Source organism: Miscanthus floridulus, chromosome 6 (assembly GCF_019320115.1).
Source record: "Miscanthus floridulus cultivar M001 chromosome 6, ASM1932011v1, whole genome shotgun sequence".
Classification (NCBI taxonomy): Eukaryota; Viridiplantae; Streptophyta; class Magnoliopsida; order Poales; family Poaceae; genus Miscanthus; species Miscanthus floridulus.
In genome coordinates, this window is record NC_089585.1 from 117,757,597 (window position 1) to 117,779,331 (window position 21,735).

Consider the following 21,735-nt stretch of genomic DNA (forward strand, 5'->3'; position numbering starts at 1 on the left):
CAATGAAATGCTCAAGAAAGATCTTGAAAAACTCAAAACCATCAAGTCCATTGTGCTAGAAACTCTTGATCATGATGGTGAGTTAATGCTTGAGAATGAGAAGCTTAAAGAAGAAAACAAGAAGCTCAAGGAAGAGAAAAATAATGATGCTCTTAAGGAAGAAAACAAGAAGCTTAAGTTGGAGAAAGAGCATCTCAAGATTGGATTGAGCAAGTTCACTAGAGGCAAGTATCTTCAAAGTGAGCTACTAATGAACACCATCATAAAGATAGATAAAAGTGGCATTGGGTACATGGCAAACAAAGAGAAGAAGGCTCAAGCTCAACAACAACAAAAGCCAAAGCTAAAGAAGTGTTTTGAGTGAGGACAATAAGGCCACTTTGCTCATGAGTGTCAAACTCCACCACCACAACACTTGCCCAAGCATGCTAGACCTTTTGCCTTCAATGCTCACTGCATGCTTAGAAAGGACTCTAGTGGAAAGATGAAAGTCATGTTCTTAGGACCCCCCAACAAGAATAGGCCTAAGAAAATTTAGGTTGCTAAGTCACTTGTTGAGAAGGTGAAGGGCCCTCAACAAGTTTGGGTTCCTAAAGCTTGATCTCTTGTGTGTAGGTAAACTACAAGACCAGTGGAAGTCATTGGGTTATTGATAGTGGTTGCACACAACATATGACCGGAGATCCTCGTATGTTCACCTCACTAGATGAAGAAGTAGATGGACAAGAAAGAATCACATTTGGAGATAACTCAAAGGGCAATGTTAAAGGATTAGGCAAAGTGGCAATATCAAATGATCATTCTATCTCAAATGTGCTATATATTGCTTCATTGAGCTTCAACTTGCTATCAGTTGGACAATTGTGTGATCTTGGCTTACAATTAATGTTCACCGAGAAGGAAGTTGTTGTATCTAAGAAAGATGATAATCAAGTGATATTCAAAGGATTTAGATACAACAACCTATATCTAGTGGACTTCACCTCCAAAGATACAAATTTGAAGACTTACCTATTTACCAAAATAACACTTGGGTGGCTATGGCATAGAAGACTTGCTCATGTTGGGATGAGCTCACTCAAGAAGCTAATGAAGAATGATTTGGTGAGAGGGTTGAAGGATGTGAAGTTTGAGAAGGACAAGCTTTGTAGTACATGTCAAGCCAGCAAGCAAGTTGCAAATACTCATCCAACTAAAGCTTTCATGTCAACCACAAGAGTGCTAGAACTCCTTCATATAGACTTATTTGGGCCAACAACATACAAGAGTTTGGGAGGAAATCTTATTGTCTTGTGATTGTTGATGACTATTTAAGATATACATGGTATTCTTCCTTCATGACAAATCCAAAGTTGCATCTTGCTTCAAGAAGTTTGCCAAGAGAGCATAAAATAAGTTTGAAGTGAAGCTCAAGAAGATAAAAAGTGACAATAGGAAGGAATTTGACAACACAAACACAGAAGCATATTGTGATGAAGTTGGGATCAAGCATGAGGTCTCCGCAACATATACTCCTCAACAAAATGGTGTAGTTGAGAGAAAGAACCGAACATTGATTACTCTTGCAAGAACAATGCTAGATGAGTACAACACCCTCGAAGCTCTATGGGTGGAAGCTATCAACACCGCATGCTATGCATCCAACCGCCTATTCCTTCAAAAGTTCCTTGGTAAGATACCTTATTAATTGCTCAATGGGAAGAAGCCGGACGTCTCCTTCTTTAGGGTGTTTAGTTGCAAATGCTACATCTACAAGAAGCGGCAACACATAGGGAAGTTTTAAAGACGTTGTGATATTGGTTTTCTTGTTGGTTACTCATCAAAGTCCAAAGCATATAGAGTATTTAATCATACCACCAGCTTGGTTGAAGAAACATATGATATGGAATTTGATAAATCTAATGGCTCCCAAGGAGCACATGAGAATCTTGATGATGTAGGTGATGAACCATTGAAGGAGGCTATGAAGAACATTCTAGTTGGAGACATCAAGCCTAAAGATAATGAAGATGATGTACAAATGATTGATCCACCTTCTTCATCAAGTGTGCCACAAGATGATGATAAAGATAGAAGAGTAGAAAATGAAGACATCCATGTCTCTCATGATCAAATGGTGGCACAAGCACAAGATGTTGATGCTTCACAACCTCCTCCTCAAGTGGTCAATAGAATAAATATACCTCTACTATAAGATCATCCACAAGATCTCATCATAGGGAGTCCATCAAAGGGAGTAATGACTCGCTCACAAAAACTTACTTCATTTATTGCTCATCACTCTTTTGTCTCTTGCTATGAACCTACCAAGATAGAAGAAGCTCTTCAAGATCCCAATTGGATAAATGCCATGCATGAAGAGTTGAACAACTTCACCCGCAATGAAGTTTGGACTCTTGAAGAGCGGCCAAAAGGTGCAAGAGTCATTGGAACTAAGTGGGTGTTCCGCAATAAGCAAGATGATCAAGGCGTAGTTGTGAGGAACAAGGCAAGACTAGTTGCAAAGGGGTTCTCTCAAGTTGAAGGATTGTATTTTGGAGAGACATTTGCACCGGTTGCAAGATTAGAAGCCATCCATATCATCCTTGCATATGCATCACATCATGAAATGAAACTATATCAAATGAATGTGAAAAGTGCATTTTTAAATGGCTTTATTAATGAACTAGTCTATGTTGATCAACCTCTCGGGTTTGAAGACCCTAGATATCCTAATTATGTTTATAGGTTGTCCAAGGCATTATATGGGCTTAAGTAAGCCCCAAGAGCTTGGTATGAGCGTCTTCGGGACTTCCTCATTAAGAAGGGCTTCACCATCGGGAAGGTCGACACCACACTATTCACCAAGAAGCTTGATGGGCATATCTTCATTTGTCAAGTGTATGTTGATGATATCATCTTTGGATCATTAAATGAAGATTCTTGCAAAGAGTTTGGTGAATTGATGTCGAAGGAGTTCGAGATGTCAATGATTGGAGAGCTTACATTCTTTCTTGGTTTTCAAATCAAACAAATGAGAGAAGAGATTTTCATCTCTCAAGAGAAATATATAAATGATCTTCTCAAGAGATTAAAGATGGATGAATGCAAGCTAATCAAGACACTAATGCCAACTAATGGACATCTTGATCTAGATGAGGAGGTAACATGGTTGATCAGACTATCTATCACTCTATGATTGGTAGCTTACTATATTTAACCACATCTAGGCCTGACATCATATTTAGTGTGTGTATGTGTGCAAGATTTTAAACTAATCCTAAGGAAACTCATTTAATTGCCGTAAAAAGAATTCTTAGGTATCTTAAGCACATACCAAGCATTGGCCTTTGATATCCCAAAGGAGCTTTATTTGAGTTAGTTGGCTATTTCGATTCGGATTATGCCGATTGTAAAGTTGATAGAAAAAGCATATCCAGAGGGTGCTATTTGCTTGGTAGATCACTTGTGTCTTGGTCCTCTAAGAAGCAAAATAGTATGGCTTTGTCCACCGCTGAAGCAGAATACATTGCCACGGGTGCTTGTTGTGCACAAATACTTTACATGAAACAAACTTTGCTAGACTATGGTGTAGTTCTAGATAAAGTACCTCTTTTGTGCAACAATGAAAGTGCAGTAAAACTTGTAAATAATCTGGTTCAACACTCTCGCACCAAGCACATAGATATCCGCCATCACTTTCTTAGAGATCATGTTGCTAAAAATGATATATTATTAGAAGGTGTAAGGACTGAGGATCAATTGGCAGATATCTTCACTAAACCGCTAGATGAGGCAACATTTTGTAGATTGCAGAATGAGCTCAATGTTCTTGATTTTAGCAACTTTACTAAAAGATGAGCTTGTGTTGTCCCTTGCATTGCATTGCATTGTAATATACAACATGTTTAGTTTTTGGTAATGCATATAGGGCTTGTCTAACATGGTTAAGATAACCGCCGTGAAGCATGTGAAGAAGCTTAATCTTGGATCAAACTTGACAAGCAACTAGATTTATCTTCAAGTATTGCATTGCATATGCATGAATGTTATTTTATCGTTTATCTTCAATTGCCCTCTTATTGTCTATTTTCTTAAAAAGAATTATAGCCTAAGGCAAAATATTTTCGAAAAAATTAAGGGTTTGAGAGAGGTCACTCACATCAGTCCCAATTGGTGTTTATTTGGATCTTATTGGAGTTGGGACTTGATTGGGAATAGACAGCACGAAGGACTTTGAAGATTCGCTGGAAAAGGAGTGACCGGACGCTGCACCGGACTCTGATGTCCAGCATCCGGTCAGTTCACAGGAGGTGAACTTGCTGTGAAGGAGTGATCGGATGCTGGAACAGTGTTCTCCTAGTGTCCGGTCAGATGGTGGCTCTACGTCCGGTCGATCAAAGACGATGAAAACAGCTTGCACCGGACTCTGGCTGTGTCCAGTCGGTGTCCACCGGACGCGTCCGGTCGTGATTCCATGATTTTTGGACCTTACTGGAATCGATCAGATGATGGGTGGCAGCGTCTGGTCGCTGCCACCAGAGCATTTGGTTAGTAGAAAACATGTAGGACCCAGATTCTTTCTCCTTTTCCTTTTCTACTCCGCGGGGGACCCCCATATAAGTCGTGTCCTGCTTGACCTATTCCCGTACCGCTCATCTCCGCACGCCGCCGCTCACACTTGTTGTCGCTGCCGCTGCCACACGTCGTCGCACCTCCACACCCCCGCGCCTCCACGTGCCATCGCTTGCGCCGCTCATGCCACCGCCTGCGCCACTCGTGCCACCACGCCCACATGGCCAACGCCGCCGCGCCACGCCTCCGCGTGCCACCGCCGCTGCTTCCATGCGCCGCTGTCGTGCCCTGCCAGAGTGCCCGCATCACCCAGACCCTAGGGGCCTTTGCCACCATGACATTGCTCCATGCTAGTGCCTCCACTACAACCCTAGCCGTTCGATTCATCACATTGCATTGCCGATCCACACCCAACAGCGCATCGCGAACCCTTGCCTCTCATTGCCGATCCAGTGGTTCCCCGCGTATCGTGTCTCATCTCTTTGGATCACCGGTTCATCAGGTAGTTGGCCCTTGGTTTCTATTTCATACCTAATTGCTTGCTTTCTTAGGGTTTCATATCTCTAGATGAATAATTAAGATTATCTGTATATCCTCTATTCTATCATGCAGCGAGTCGGTGCCGTTGAGGTCATACTTGTAGTTGTCAGTCAACTTGGGGCCAAGCTTGTGAGTACAGATTGAGGCCAAGCCTCGGAAGTGATAGTTGGCAGTTGTTTCTTGTCTGCGGTAGTTGTTCTCTTCAGATCCAACCGATGGTTCACGTCAAGAATGTTGGAGGTGGTCCCAGAGATGAGGATCTAAGGCATCCGCCTCGCTTACCTGTAGATCCAAAAGCCAAGGCGACAAAGAAGCTGACAACAAAGAAGCGTAAGTATCCAGATGTAGACACAGCTAGAGCAGTCATAGTTGCAAAGGCTACAGAGCGTGCCGAGAGAGGAGGTGCTCGCAGTGGAGTCCAAATCGTAGATCAGCTTTCACCAGAAGTGAGGGCTACACTTGAGCAGGTTGAGCGCCTTCATGGTGGTCCACCTGGGACTCTCATGATTGGAGGACGGTGTGTTGCCATTGATGAGGGTTAGCCTCAGGGGGAGTCACAGCAGCAGGAGCCACAGGTAGCAGAGCAGACTCAGGAGGGACAGCAGGCCTAGGAGATAGAGCAGGCACCTCAGCCATAGCTTCACCGCTCTGGTCATACCCATGCTCTAGTCACGCCGAGGGCAGATACACAGCGGAGGGGTTCTCATCCACCGCCCAGACCATAGGGTCTGCCTCTAGTGACTCATCTAGATCTAAGAGCTGCCACGACCAAGTAGGTGAAGCAACTCAGATTTGTGGAGTTTGAGTAGTGGTTTCCATCGAGGCGAGATGAGCGTGCTTCAAAGGGCTTCTACACATCACTGCAGGAGGATTTCTACAATGCATATCTTAATAGTGGAGTTGTTTTCAGATCTCAGAGGGTATGCAACATAGAGTCTATTATTGCAGTAGCTGGAGAGCACATTCGCCCCTACCTTTCTTACCTGCCCGAGCTGTCAGATTTACTTAGATGGATAGGCTTGTATGTTCCATCTTGGGCCTATCAGTTCTATGCTTCTCTCTAGATTGATCCACAGCATAGATTCATACACTTTGCATTTAGTGACAAAGATTACAGGCTGATGAGCACTAGGGTCAGAGAGATACTTAGGCTTCAGGAGTAGCCCATCTAGCTATATGAGGTTTGCTATGGATAGACAGCGCCCCTTAGATGTCCTCATGGCGGGATGCCCCTACTGATCTAGTCTGCCACTGCTTCACAGAGCCATTCAGCGAGGGGTCAAGCAGAACACCCAGTGATCTTACTCCCACTACTAGAGTACTTGATACCATTATGAGGAGGACACTGCTTCTGAGGATGGGCTATCATGAGGGCTTGACTCGCATACAATTGTGGCTACTGAACTATCTGATACAGCAGACAATGTTTGATATTTGGAATCTCCTTCTATCAGAGATAGAAGTACTATTGCTGAGGGATTCAGAGGTCACCGACAGTTGCCCTATGCCCACTAGATCACATTTCTTATTCATAGGGCAGTTACAGTGAGGCCACCTAAGATGCTAGCTAAGTACAGTGGTGCTATGACAGAGTTCCCTACATATAACTTGACTTAGATGATCTGCCATAGTACACCAACTACACCTAGTCAGCCGTGCCGTCGTCCAGAGGTGCCACAGACTGTAGTCCAATAGGATGATACTATCAGGGGCATAGCAACCATATAGGAGGAGCAGTTGGATGCTCAGTAGGAGGGGATGGTCAAGAGCGACCCCAGTGATAGCTCAGATGAGGACTACCACGATATTCCTTAGATGCCTCCATGACGACATGATCATGAGGCCGATAGCTCTAGTTCTGCTCTATCTGCACCGTAGACTGACCCCGCTCTACTTGCTATACTTGAGCGAATGAGGTAGGATTAGGCTCGCCAGGCTCAGGAGACCGTCGCTACATTTGCACAGTTCCAGACTCGACAAGATGAGTTTCAGCAGCAGCAGCAGGCCATACAGCAGCAGCAGCAGCTCCTTGGATTTATGCATTATGTAGTGATAGCTATTGGGGTTCCACCGCCATAGCCTTCACCCCAGATTGGTCTGCCTGCCACCACTTCTATGACTCCAGCGTTACAGCCTAGTGGGCTTCAGAGTCAGGGATAGCCACTAGCATAGTTTGTTTCACCTATAGAGTAGGTGTCCTAGTGGTTTGTTTTGCCAGTGATAGTCCCATAGTTCACACCTCTCCAGATAGGCTTTACACCGGCTTAGACTTCTTTGCTGCTAGTGCTAGAGACTACAGTGTCTAGAATCCTTGGTGCATCTTTTAGTGAGTTGACAGGGTAGCCTACTCTACCATATTTGCATATTCAATGTCCTTCTATTATTGCACCTATTACCAGGACTACAGAGATGCTCCCTTCGTCAGTGGCATCATCAGAGCCAGCTGCTTCAGTCATACATGCATAGTCTACAGCAGCTCTAGTTGTTGATCTGACCTAGACCGCTTCAGCGTCGCTTCCAGCTATAGAGGGTTAGACAGCTTAGAGCTCTGGTTCAGATGATGATAGCACTTAGTTCCAGCTTGCTCCTCGTACCTTAGCGCCCGACTCGTCCGCTGTAGCCCCGCCGACCGACCCTTAGGTTTTGGTGTGTTTGATGCCAAAGGGGAAGAGGGATTGAGTATGCTAGACTTAAGGAGAGCGACTTAGGGGGAGCTTAGTTTACTTAGACTATCTATTATATTTGGTTTTTATGTGTGATACACTACTATGCATTCGTCGCGTGTTTACTTTTATTCATTAAATTATTTATGTGATAGTGATATCTACGTGATCATGATATATGACATGTGTGCTCTCTACTTTGAATTAGTTATATGTCATATCAGTTGTGCTAAGTTCATTTTCTCTTGCTTCCGTGTTTTACTCCGATGCGAATGAGCTTTGTTACTTGTACTCATGCTTATTTCATATCTTTTGAGTACATCATGTTGGCTTGGGTCATATAAGCTTGCCTAACACTTTTGTTCTTATTGCCAAAAGCTTATATGAACCAAGCATATTAAAAACCTCATCTCTTTCATATACTCGAGGTGGTATTGTCATCAATCACCAAAAATAGGGAGATTGAAAGCATCTAGGCCCCTTGTTGGGTTTCGGTGATTAATGACAGTACATGATTACTGTGACTAACGTGTGTTTTGCAGAGGCAATTAAGTTATGTCACGGTAATGGAGATCGATTAGGCAATCATGGTGGTCATGCCCCTATGATAGAAATCGTTTCGGTTTTCAAAGGATGTACGACAAGGTTAAGGATGGACTAGCTCTAAGTGTCGTTTGGAGTTGAAGAGACACTTAGAGTAGTTTAGGACTTTGTTTTTCCTTTGGTTATACTATTAAGGGGGTATGGACAGGTAGCTTGACCTAGGTGAGTCTAGTGGGTTAGGTGTGGTGCACACTTGCTAAAACTAGCACTAGGTAGCTCTTAAAAAGCCCTTAGATCTATTGGAGCAAACTTCATTCACGTATGATCGAGAGTTGGAAGTGAATGGATGGTCAAATACTGACCGGACGCTGGCTCCAGTGTGACCGGACGCTGGCTCAGGGTCCGATCAGTTCATTTGACTGAGGTATTTTTGTCTGGTGCGACCGGATGCTGAGAGGTCAAGTGACCGGACGCTGAGGGCCAGCGTCCGGTCGACTCTAGTAAGGTTCCAGAGAGGGAAAATCCTGATCAGACATGTCCGATCAGTGCTGACCAAACGCTGGCCTATGTCTAGTCACACTGTAAACACTAGAGTTTAGGGTGAACTGACCGGCGCGTCCGGTCAACATGACCGGAGTGTCCGGTCACCCCACAGAGGCACATAACGGTTCGTTTTTCAGCCCATGTTATAAATACTTCCTCCATTCGTGTGTGGCGGTACTTTTGCTCATTTCAACAGCTGAGAAACATCCTTGAGAGTGCCAAGAAGAGCAAGGTCCTAGTGAGGTGATTGAGATTTGAGAATCCTAAAGAGAGCCCTCAGTAGTGAGATCAAGAGTAGCAAAGTGTGCATCCACCCTTCTCATTAGGCTTGTCATGGTTAAGTGAGAGTTCATGCTTGTTACTCTTGGTGATCGCCATCACCTAGATGGCTTGGTGGTGATTGGGAGATTGGTGATCATCCGGCGGTACTTGTGGATGACCCAACTTAAGTTGTGAGCGGTTGTGGGTGATTCACTGCGACGGAGTGTCGAAGAATCAACCTGTAGAGAGCACTTGACCCTTGCGCGGATCAAGGGGGAGCTACACCCTTGCATGGGCGCTCCAACAAGGACTATTGGGGAGTGACGACTCTCTGATACCTTGGCAAAACATCGCCGCATTCCTCCTTCTCTCTTTACTTTGAACATTTACTTTGAGCAATTCAATTCTTGTCATTTACATTCCTAGAATTGCCATGCTAGAGTAGGATTGAAACTTAGGGTGCTAAATTTTTGTGCGTTAGATCAATAGAAACACTTTCTAGGCACAAGGGGTTAATTGGGCTAACCGTAGAGTTTAATTATTGCAAAAAAAAATTAGAATTAGCCCAATTCACCCCGTCTCTTGGGCATCTTGATCCTTTCAGCAGCACAGTGCCAAGATCGGACGCACCTCTACCGAGTTCAGTCATTTCCAGAGAGGTTCCATCCATGACCGAACGTGTCAGTTTGATCTCGACCAGACGCAGGGCTCTAGTGTCTGGCCGCTTTCAGTAAGCTCCCAGAGCTGCTCAACAACGACCAAACATGTATGGTCGGTCACGATCGGACGCAGCATCAGCGTCTAGTCGTTTCTCCTCTTCTCTCTACCGCCACGTCAGTGGGACCGGACGCACCCACCCAACGTCCAGTCATGAAGTGACCCAACGTCTGATCAAAGACCGATGCTTGTGCCTTCACTACTGCCACTGACCGGATGTAGGACCCTAGCATCTGGTCACTGCATGACTAGCGTCCGGTGCACTATATGAAACCCTATTTTTTCTGTATAGGGCGCCAGTGGCACCGTGGACTAGTTTCAAACCCTTTTCTTTACCGAGTTGATCCACATCAACTCCAACTTCTTCTCCTTTGTAAATATGCCTGTTGGAGGCTGGGGGTATATATACCTTTCCCCTTTCTCTCAAATGGACATCTGCCTCTTCTTCCTCAGTTCAACATATTCAAAAATAGAGTAGGAGCTCTATCTCTCTCACTCCATTGTTGACCTAAAGCCCCCAAGCAAATTCATTGATTTTTCCATCAATCCTTTAGGGAAAAGGATCCAACTTGATGAGAGAGTAACTCCATTGATTCCCAAACTCTAAATGGCTATTAATGGCTATGTGTGAGAGGTACGACACCGGATACCCATGGTAGACCACATGGGCTGCGCCCCTAGGGACGGCCCGGCCCACAAGACGAAGCCTTGCGGGGTACGACTCTGCTCGGCTCCTCCCGCAAGATACTGGGAAGATATCCTGAAGATACTACGAGATCTGTTAGGATATGTATGATCCCAAGATTCATATAATCAGTTATTACTTTCTGGTTATCTCTCAGATCTAACCAAGTTGTAACCCTGCTCCTCGGACTATATAAGGCGGGCAGAGACCCCCTCCAAATTCACGCGACATCAAACGATAGCTAATACAAACCAACAGACCACATGAGTAGGGTATTACGTCATACTGACGATCTAAACTTGTCTAACTTGTGTGTCTCTATTGCCTTCTTGTTCTTGATCACACGCTCCTCTGTCAATCAATCTACCTTCGTGGGATACCCCACGGAGGACTGTCGATGATTTTCTGTCGACAGTTGGCGCGCCAGGTAGAAGCTTGCGTGCTGTTTCCTTGTCGAACAAGATTGTTTTTTCCGTAGGCTCTTTGTCCCTCCCGCAGCCCGGTCAGATCTTCATGGTCGGATCGATCAAGTAGATCGTCAACACTAACGGAGTCGGAGAGCTTCTCAAGCCGGTGCAGATCGATTCTGGAAGAAACTTGGAATCTGCTCTCATTCACCCTCCTCTGGTCATCTAGTTCGGTGCAGAGCACGATAGAGAACGAGCCACCGAAGGAAAAAAACGAAAAGAGGTTCTTGGGTGATTTTCATGGCGTGTCAAATCATTTGTGTCTGATCGTATAGCTCGCGTGTGCATGAGTATAATTTCTCTCATATACATTCTTTGCATTTTGTTGTTTTTATTATCATTGCAAATCCTGTTGGGACATTGGTTGAATCTACACTATTATTCTATGGACGCGCCAAGACATAGGTATTGGATTCTTGATTTTTTTTATTATCTTTTGATAGGTTTAACCTATTAGAATATAGAATTATACGACCAATGTGACTGTTAGCCCTTATGAGTGAAAGAGAGAGGTGTATTTTAAAACTTTACTTTAGTAATACAATAACTTTTTTGTTTAGGTGCTTATTCCCACATATGGAAATCAAACTACAATTTTGTTTGGTAATTTAATTCAGCTATTTACTATAATATACATGGACTATTTATTTATATATTTTATTCATCCCAATTTATTTTGGATATTAAACTATTAACTTTTTGTAGTTTTAATTTACACTTACCTTTAATTATATTTTGTAGAGACTGTTTAGTTAGGTATTTTCTTTCCAACTTGCATGGAAACCAAATTGCTATTTTTTTAATTTACACTTACCTTTAATTATCATTTTTTATTAGGCATGAACCTTTTTGCTTCAATCTAATCCGTTAGATCATTACAAAAATCGAAGGCAAGTGTCATGAAAAAATTACGAGATCAAGTCAAAGTTGAATGAGTAGTCCCCAGATGCATTCAGGAGCGAGAGTCGATACTTGAATATGCCTTGGCGATACAAGTGTCCATGGTCTCCGCGCTTCAGTTGTGAATTTCATTAGATAACTGCACACGCCATCGCATCTGGCAAGTACACTACCAAGCATGGGCAATCAGTCAGGATAAGGTATTCACTGAGAATCAAGCCGGCGCTTCAGTTCAGACATTAGCCATCTGCATCAACTTTCTGCAGCAAGTCTAACGACCCTTCAGAACTTCACCGTCAATCACCCGCTGATCTCTAAACTTCACCATAACCATCAATCTACGGCGTTCCCATCTCACAAACTCCACAATTCAGTCGTCGTTTATATTGATAATAAAGTACAGGTTCGATGGATAAAAATGGATGAGATTGGGCCATTGGATGTGGTAGTACTACGACCATGCTACAAGTCGTGTACCAAACCTGCTGCCGACACAAAAATGCGAGCGTGTTTTGAGCTACACCATCTGAGAGGCAGGTAAAAATCTGCATCGAGTCATCGACGCGCTGACGGGAGCCAAGTGACCGACAATGACAATCCAATGACAATCCAAGTGCATCGATGCAGGTCAGAAACGCAAAAGGCCAATTGACACGTTGTTATATGTTCGGCTGATAAACCTCGATTAAAAGTTAACTGATTTGTTGTGATAGAAAATACTATAAAAAAAAAAAAGGCACGGCTTACATGTCAAAGCGAACGGGGCGCGTCGGTCGCACGGACGCGACGCAGGACGCACCACCTAAAAAAGGCCGGGCCGTTTCCCCGACCAGCGCCCGACGAATCAGCGTCCACTACTACAACTCCGGCCACCCCCGCCGGCGACGACCCACCGCCACCAGGGTAGCGAGATCCACGCAGGCGCGGCACACGATGGGCGGCCGCAAGCTCGCGCTGCTGGTGGGCATCAACTACCCGGGCACCAAGGCCGAGCTCAAGGGCTGCTACAACGACGTCGACCGCATGCGCCGCTGCCTCGTCGACCGCTTCGGCTTCGACGAGGCCGACATCCGGGTCCTCACCGACGCCGACCGCTCCGCGCCGCAGCCCACGGGGGCCAACATCCGCCGCGCCCTCGTCCGCCTCGTCGGGGATGCCCGCCCCGGGGACTTCCTCTTCTTCCACTACAGCGGGCACGGCACGCGGCTCCCCGCCGAGACGGGGCAGCACGACGACACCGGGTACGATGAGTGCATCGTGCCCTGCGACATGAACCTCATCACAGGTGCGATCGGGGGATCCATTGATCTTCTTCTCCTCGGTGCTTCATTTTTCCTCTTTTTGTTTATTGCCGTACTACTCTGGAAATGGTAAAATGATGTGATCAGCGTTTAGTCTGTTGCCTTGAGATGTGAATCTAAGCCTGGAAGCAATTGGTCAACACCTACCTGATGTGGATCTGTTCGCGGATTTTCTCCAATCCAAATAGTTGACATCACTTCTGTAGTTTTGTTATCCTGTGATCTGGAAGCACGTGCTTAAGATTCATGATTAAGATTGATGATTAGGCTTCCCCATTTGCTAGTTTTGCACTGCGGGAACTTTGTATAAGTCTGATCTGATAATATCTTTAGTGGTTATACTATCTGATTGAATTTCAGATACGACTGCTTTTCTTATGATGCTATAATCGTGTATAGCAATTTCATAGAGTACGGCCACGTTTAGTTGGTCACCAAGTTGGCGCCGACTGATTTCGCAAAGCACTGTAGCTATAGTAACTTGTTCGTTTTTATTTGGTAATAATTGTCCAAACATTGACTAATTAGGCTCAAAACGTTCGTCTCGTAAAGTACAAACAAACTGTGCAATTAATTTTTTATTTCGTCAACATTTAGTACTCCATGCATATACCACAAGTTTGATGTGACGGGGAATCTTCTTTTTGCATAGTGTCAAAGTTGGTATTTTGGATGAACTAAACAGGGCCTACGTTACAATGTGTGGAGGGGTTATATCTTAGAGTTAGATTGCATGGATCACTAATAACTAGTAAAAAAAAGCTAGCACAATTTTTAGTATGCAAATGGCAACGAATCAGTTACATAGGTTACTCAGATAACTTAATTAGCAATGAAGGGTTTTTAGTCTAGTGAATCATTTAGTTCCATCCAAGTATAACGTATAACTGAACATTTCTTGATTGCAAAGATCAAATGTCTTTACAGAAGGATTATGAAATTGAAGTTCAGCTCATGCTGTCATTTTTCATGGACAAAGTTCAGCATCAAAGTTCTAACTTGTTTCAATCTGCAGATCAGGATTTCCGGGAACTCGTGCAGAAGGTCCCTGAGGGCTGCCTATTCACCATCGTCTCTGACTCTTGCCATAGTGGTGGCCTGCTGGACAGTGCTAAGGAGCAGATAGGTAATAGCACCAGGCAGAGTAAGACCCAGTCCCGTGAACCTGATGAGCGTCCGCATTCTGGTTCTGGCAGCGGCTTCCGGTCATTTCTCAAAGAGACTGCCCGTGATTTGTTAGAGTCTGAGGGGATTCACATCCCTCATAGCCACCATGGGGGTGATGACCAGGACGACGCTTACGCACAGCCAACTGGAGATGGCCGCACCAAAAACCGCTCCCTACCACTCTCGACTCTGATAGAGATGCTCAAGGAACAAACTGGGAAGGATGACATTGATGTGGGTTCAATCCGGATGACGCTGTTCAACATCTTTGGCGATGATGCCAGCCCAAAGATCAAGAAGTTCATGAAGGTCATGCTCGGAAAGTTCCACCAGGGCGAGTCAGGTGAGCATGGCAGTGGTGGTGGTGTCCTGGGCATGGTTGGTGCCCTCGCTCAGGAGTTCTTGAAGGCTAAGCTCGAAGGGAATGAGGAAGAGGCTTTCAAGCCAGCATTAGAGCAAGAGGTTCACAGTGTTGATGAGGTGTATGCCGGGACCAAGGCCTGGGCACCAAACAATGGCATTCTGATCAGTGGGTGCCAGACTAACCAAACATCAGCGGATGCAACCACACCGCAGGGTGTCTCATTTGGTGCTCTGAGCAATGCTATCCAGACCATTCTTGAAGGCAAGCACGGGAAGGTGACAAATAAGGATCTCGTGATGAAAGCACGTGAGCTGCTGTCCAAGCAAGGGTACACTCAACAGCCTGGGCTATACTGCAGCGATGAACATGTTCATGTTGCTTTCATATGCTAAAACTTGGATTGTTACAGCTATATTACTTTCCTCCCTACTTTTGTGTTGATCGGTGCACCAGAGGTTGAAGTTTTTCTCCCCTTGTATGTTACAGTTATATTGTATCAGTGTTGCTTGAGGATATGCTTCAATGGACTATGTCAATATTGAAATGACTTTGAGAAATGTTTCTATATATGAACAATATACACACTTGTATCATGAGCTATACCAACCTGTAAGCTGCACTAAATATATCGGTTTTCCTACATTCCGTCATCCCAGTAAACTTAGTTTATATCAATTCTTATGATGGTTCTAGTCTGCTTGTCTACTTTCAGTTGTGTGGAGCTTTGTTTATGGAGGCCATTACGATTACAATTTCTCATTTTCAGTTGTGTTGCAGCTTTTGGTTGTGGAGGCCATTACGATTACTATTTCTCATGTCCTATGTTTTTTTTGTCATGCTAAGTTAATATAAGACTGCATATGCCTGAGGCTGATTCTTGTTTGCTTCCTAACTTTGATTATGTTTCTACTTTTGCCTGTAAAACCATTAATCGTCCCTATTTCGGTATTTCCTGTGATTTAGTCTTCTCCCGTACATCTAGCAAACCCTGGATGCAGAGATCAAAGGCAAAGGAGTTCATTGGCAACAGATCTGCAAAATTGGAGACCATCCAATGTGGATCGTGGTTATATAGACTTGTAGTTCTATTGTAAAATTTACTCTTGTTCTATATTACATTTTTACTCCAAATCACAGGTTCCAAATTCTGTGGAAATCTTTTTTTTTTCTCAAACGAATCAAACAACTGCACAAGTACACATAAATATGGCAAAAAAATAATACAAAAAATAGCCAAACCAGGAAAGAAAAGAAAAACAAATACAAACTACCAGCAGCAACCGAAAAGACTAGTACTTTGCAATCTGCAAATATATGGATTCCACTGCATGTGAACTTCTCTATGTAAACAAAATCTTCAGAATAACTGAACCACATCGTTGTATCTCCCTCGACAAAACGAGCAAAAAAAATCTCCAGAGTAACCGAACCACGTGGTTGTATCTCTCTTGGCAAAACGAGCAACAAAATCTTAAGAATAAGGGCCTCTTTGGCAACTTAGTAAACTTTTACAGTTGAAATTTGTTAATCTTGTGCACAAGAAATCCCTTGTATCCATTTCCACCTGTAATTCATTGTTTGGATTACAGTGAGGTGGAAACAATCTCAGGCACCAACCTCATAGAAGCTACTGGAATATGACATACAACAAAAGCAAATGTTGATCGCCAATGCTCCAGCCAATCCGCAGGCAGCCTGGCCTGTTCGGTTACCCCCATTGCGCGGCGCCCCCTCCATTACTAGAACAGTGGTACTCATGCTTGGCCATGTTGGTTCGCCGCCAGCAATGCTGAATAAAACTTCTCAAGGTCCTCATCGTCGCCCTGCAGGCTGTGGCGGCAATGGCTCACTGCTTGCAATGAGGATTATAAGCTCCGACAAGGACTTGCAGCGACTGCGTCGTCTCCCTTGCATGAGCTCGATGCAGATCCCAGATCCAGGTTTGCAAGAGTCAGGATCGAGGCTGCCAGCGCAGATCGGAGCCGTAACATTGTTGGTGCTGCGGATTGAACTGGAAAAGAGAGATCAATGGAGAAGTAGAAGGGGGGAGCCGAGGAGGGAATCATGGAGAGAGAGAGAGAGAAGGGAGCACGCCATGGGCAGCAGAAAGAGTCGCATGATGCTGATGGGCGTCGAGAGGACGACGACAGCGGAGACCACCCGACTTCCGCCGTATTTTTTGTGTGGGCTGCGGAGGCGATTTTATTTTTCCGGGTGTAATACCTCGATACAAGCGTAAACCGATTAGTTTTACAACGCATCCAAGCAGACTTTTCCAACAAGGCTTGGAAAATTATTGGGCTTGTATTTTACACTGGTTTTTTGCTCCAAAACCAGGCTTCCAAACAGCCCCTAACTGAACTACAATGTTGTATCTCCCTCGTCAAAATGAGCTGCTGAAAGAATCTGAACATAGGCACATAATCTGACCTGAAACCATGCTCATAACTCCCATTTTATTATGCAAGCGATCAGTGCAATGACGGAGCCAGAAACAGAAAACTCATTATTACGGGCATCGAAACAACAATCACCGTCACCCTGATCACGCCAGATCACCCGGAGACGGAGCCAGAAACAGAATTAGATCATTACGGGCAGCACTCGAGGTGGTACAAGCAGCAAGCGGCAATCGTATCCCGGGCCGTGGGCCCAGGCCTGCTCTTCACCGCCGACGCCACCATCGCCACGAGGAGGCAGACCTTCGCGACGACGAGAACCAGGAACGCTCGGAGGCTGTTGTTCGCCATGGCTGTCCTCGATCGATCGGTCTCCAGTCTCCACGGAACGCCGCCGATGTGCCAACCCTATATAATAAGAATGAGCCGCCCTTTGTGAAGCTGGGTTTATTTCTGTGACGAACGACAGATCACAGATGGCAAATGAGCTGGTGCATTTGCTAGCATTTTTTTTGACAAGTCATTTGCTAGCATTGAAGCACACAAATGCGATGAGGGATATTGCGCATCGACTGTGGCTAAGCGCCTGCGTCAGCTCGGTTGGTCCGTGTTCGGGCTGAAGGAGGAGGGGCCGTCAGCCCGGATTTTTTTTTAATTTTAACATTTTTTTAGAAACTAATTTTAAATCTAACACGGTCGAGTTTTTTTTAAAAAAAAACTAACACTTTTTGCCGCGCCTATTGCTCTGGCGCGGCCAAATGCCTGTGCCGCGTCATGTATGGTGGCGCGGCAGAGGGCTGACGTGGCGGCGACCGGAATCGCTGACCACTGAAGGGGCAGGGCCTGCCGCGCCCTGATCCGTGGCGCGGCAGAGCCGAATAAAACCGACGCCGCCAGTCCTGCTGTCTGAGCAGCAAGGCCGCCTGGCCGTTGCGCCTGCGCCAGCCTGCCGCCGAGCACGCCGGGCGCCACGCCACGAACGCCAGCAGCCCAGCCCAACCCGGCCCTCCATTGCCACCTCCTTCCATTCCCTTCCATTCCCTGACCGCCTTCCTCTCTCCTCGTCCTTGTGCAATGTAATGACACATATTTTATTTTCGTTTGAATGGTGGATAGTATATTATGAATGAAAGCTAAGTTTAGGAGAAAAATTATGTTTGGGAACTATGGTCTACGGTTTTAAGAAAGATATTAGTTTGATTTTGTCAATGTTAAGGTTAATTATTTAGTTAGAAGTATGTTTACCATGTATATTTTTGTTGCTATAATTGTTGGTTATATTATTTTAGTTGCATTGCAAATGATTATATTTTACATTAATTTGCGTTGTTTTAATTGATGTTTAATTTGAACCGTTTTATTAGATGGAAGACATGTTTCGGGAGCAGTTATGGCGAAAACGGGGTCGTCCTAGAGAATTGTACCCCGACGAGTCTAGCAAAGATACTCCCGTCCCTCATAAACTCTCTGTCCCTAACTATGACTGTGGTTGTCCGGTCGACGTATTTCAATCGAGACATCCGGACACAGCGGCTCGTTGCTTCTACACGTGCAGTCATTTTAATGTAAGTAATTGTTTCCGTATATTTTTCTTCTTCATTTGTATTACTAGGTTACTAATATTTTATTAAATTTTTGTTGTGTAGGACCATGAGAGATGTTTTTTCTTTCAGTGGATCGACTGTGCAGACAAGTTTGATCCCAGGTACTTCTTTTTCGACGATTGGTGGAGAGGACGACATCCACGAGAGCACTTCGAGCGGTGGGTCCCACCTCCCCCTAACCCCCCTCCAATAACGGCTAAGGAGAAGCACTTAGCCACAGTTAGACGACTCGAGGAACCTCCTCTGTGCCATTGTGGAGACCGAGCCATGATAAACCCTGACAATACGTTGGAGTTTATGTGTCCAAACAAGCATGAAGTAAGTGCAAAGTGTATGTGTTGAAATGTTGAGCTATATGTGTCATATACTAATGTCACGTTATTTAGATGTATTCAATGGCGAAGTATCGTTTCAAGGAGAGGTTGTATGGTTCTAAGAACAAATGGCCCGAAGAACCTCCAAAAGCAAAGTAAAAGAAGAAAGAAAGGTTAATTTACAAAACACCGTCAGTCAAGTGCGAATGTGGTGTTAAATTCAACTACGGTCTAGTCCCTTTAGAGCTTGGAATAGGCCATTATTACGGCTATATGATTGACTATGATGAGGTTGGTTATTTTTGTGGTAACTATGAAATCGTATTTTGTTTCTTTTGCTAAGACATATATGATATAATTTATCGTTTGAACAGAGTACTAGGAAATACAGGTGGGAATGTTATAATGGTCAAGCTAAGTTCTTGGATGAACTAAAGGGGAAGCAAGTAATTGCACGAAAGAGGAGATATGGACCTAACTACGTCAATCTTTTTGTTAAACATCACAAAGACAAGATACGTGAGTTTACTAAACAGCGCGGTATTTGTAACCCGATCGATATTGGGCTTGTCAAATGGGGATTAGAGAGACGGATGACATTAGAGGAGGAGAGGACAAGGAAGGAGACAAGGACGGATGACATTAGAGACAAGAGTACAGATGTAGGTCTTAAACGAGCATGTTGTTTCATTATGTGCCAGTGAGTACTTTGAAGCATTTTTTCGTTGTCTGATTTTAAATGTAATATAGTCGCGTTGCTAACTGATTGTATTTTATAAATGAAGGAATTGGATGCAGCGAGGACCATGTTGTAGAGATGGCTCGTGCAAGGTACGAGGAAAAGAAGTTAGATGAGCACAGAAAGCGAGCTGGTCGCACCATTGAATCACGATTGTGCTGTCTGATGAGGGAAACGAGGATAAGGACGGCACTGCCAGACTCAGCGAGCTCATCGCTCTAGCAGAGGCAGACTTGCAGGCGAAGGAGGCTGAGGATGACACTGACAGAGTGAGCGAGGTCATCGCTCTAGGAGAGGCGGGCTTATAGGCGGAGGAGGCTGAGGACGACACTGACAGACTGAGCGAGCTCATCGCTCTAGCAGAGACGGGCTTGCAGACAGAGAAGGCTGAGGACGACACTGATAGACTGAGTGAGCTCATCGCTCTAGCAGAGGCAGGCTTGCAGAAAGAGGAGGATGACGACGCGTTCTTCACTCAGGCCGCAGAGGTCGCAGATGAAGCGGAGGCCGCTTACTACAGGCGAAAGGCAGATCAGGACAATGCTGGTGAGCCTAGCCACAGCAACAAGGTTATGGTTGAGGATTGGTACTCGGACAACGAGTTGCTTACTTGGTATGTTTCTGACTGAGGGTTTTTTATTACGTCGTCTGTTAGTTCCATGCTTTATTAATGATCAATGTAGCTATATAGTAGAAATTCCATTGTGTTGTCTTATATTCTATTTGAACTACTGATGTATTGTACCCATGTGTCATGTACTCGGATTACCCATGATCGATCTTAAGTGATCACATCTGTTTGTATCATGCGTTTAAAATTTCTAAAATGAACGTAATCGGGTGAAATTATATCGAATACAGCGCCATAGCCCAGGTTCTACCGCGCTAGAGTCCACGGCGCGTCAGTGCCGCGCCATAGACGACGGCACGGCAGTGACGCGGACAGACAACATCCAGCTTCAATTGAGTTGTTGTCGGTGCTGTACAAAACTATAAGTGGTGCCGCGACCGTGTGCAAGTTGAAACGAACAAGAAGCAAATAAATGGACGACAAGTTGCCACATAACATTTTTATTGGATTATGAGTCTGCAAGTTTTCGACGACAATATTTGTTCGACATAAGTTTGACGTAATGAACTAAGTCCCAGATATGTAAGGATCTCTCGAACGCCTCTTGAAAACCTCATCGTACGTAATGTCCATAGTAATATTAATACATATTCTAACTATAATTATACTAACTAATCTAATATTAACATCTATACAAGGCTAACTACAACAACTAATTAGACTAAATCCAATGTATAACTAGACTCAATAACTATACTAACTAAACTACCTAACTTTACTACCTATACTAACTTACTATATTACCTATACTAACTAAACTAAATAACTTTAATAACTATACTTTAATAATTTTAGTAACTTTATTAGAGAGTACCTCACTGCAGCGCGCTAGATCGGACCGGGAGGCGCGGGCGCAGTCCTCGACGGGCAGCCGCCGTGCGTGGCCGGAGGGGGTGGCACGCCGGCGTGCGGGCTCAGCGGCCGCACCGGGCGGCCGGCGGCCGTGCCGTGCTCGGCGGTGGGCTAGCTGGCGCGGGCGGACGCGGCCGCGGCGGCGGGCTGGCTGGCACGGGCGGACGCGGCCGCGGCGGCCGGCGTGCTCGGCGGCGGGCTGGCGCGGGCGGACGCGGCCGCGGCGGTCAGGCGGCCTTGCTGCGCTGCTTGGGCAACGGCGGCTGCTCGGCCACTAGCGGACGTAGGCCGCGACGGTCGGTTTTATTCGGCTCTGCCGCGCCACGGATCAGGGCGCGGCAGTGACGCGCCAAGATCGATGGCGCGGCAGGCCCTGCCCCGTCAGCGGTCAGCGATTCCGTTCGTCGCCACGTCAGCGCTCTGCCGCGCCACCATGCATGGCGCGGCACAGGCATTTGGCCGCGCCAGGGCAATAGGCGCGGCCAAAAATG

The 21,735-nt window shown here is 45.3% G+C and overlaps 1 protein-coding gene across 1 annotated transcript; it reads left to right on the forward strand.

The window, feature by feature from the left end:
• Window positions 1-12,630: 12,630 nt before the first annotated feature.
• LOC136459258 (metacaspase-5-like) lies at window positions 12,631-15,305 on the forward strand. Its single transcript, XM_066459134.1, has 2 exons — window positions 12,631-13,158; window positions 14,190-15,305. Exons 1-2 carry the CDS (start codon window positions 12,807-12,809, stop codon window positions 15,095-15,097), a joined length of 1,260 nt encoding a protein of 419 aa, XP_066315231.1. The 5' UTR covers window positions 12,631-12,806; the 3' UTR covers window positions 15,098-15,305.
• The last annotated feature ends 6,430 nt before the right edge of the window (window positions 15,306-21,735 follow it).

Excerpts from the sequence above, each read along its gene's own strand:
- LOC136459258 (XM_066459134.1), top strand. The coding sequence starts at position 12,807 with ATGGGCGGCCGCAAGCTCGCGCTGCTGGTGGGCATCAACTACCCGGGC. Across the intron at positions 13,159-14,189 it reads CGACATGAACCTCATCACAG|ATCAGGATTTCCGGGAACTC; the intron begins GTGCGATCGGGG and ends TTCAATCTGCAG.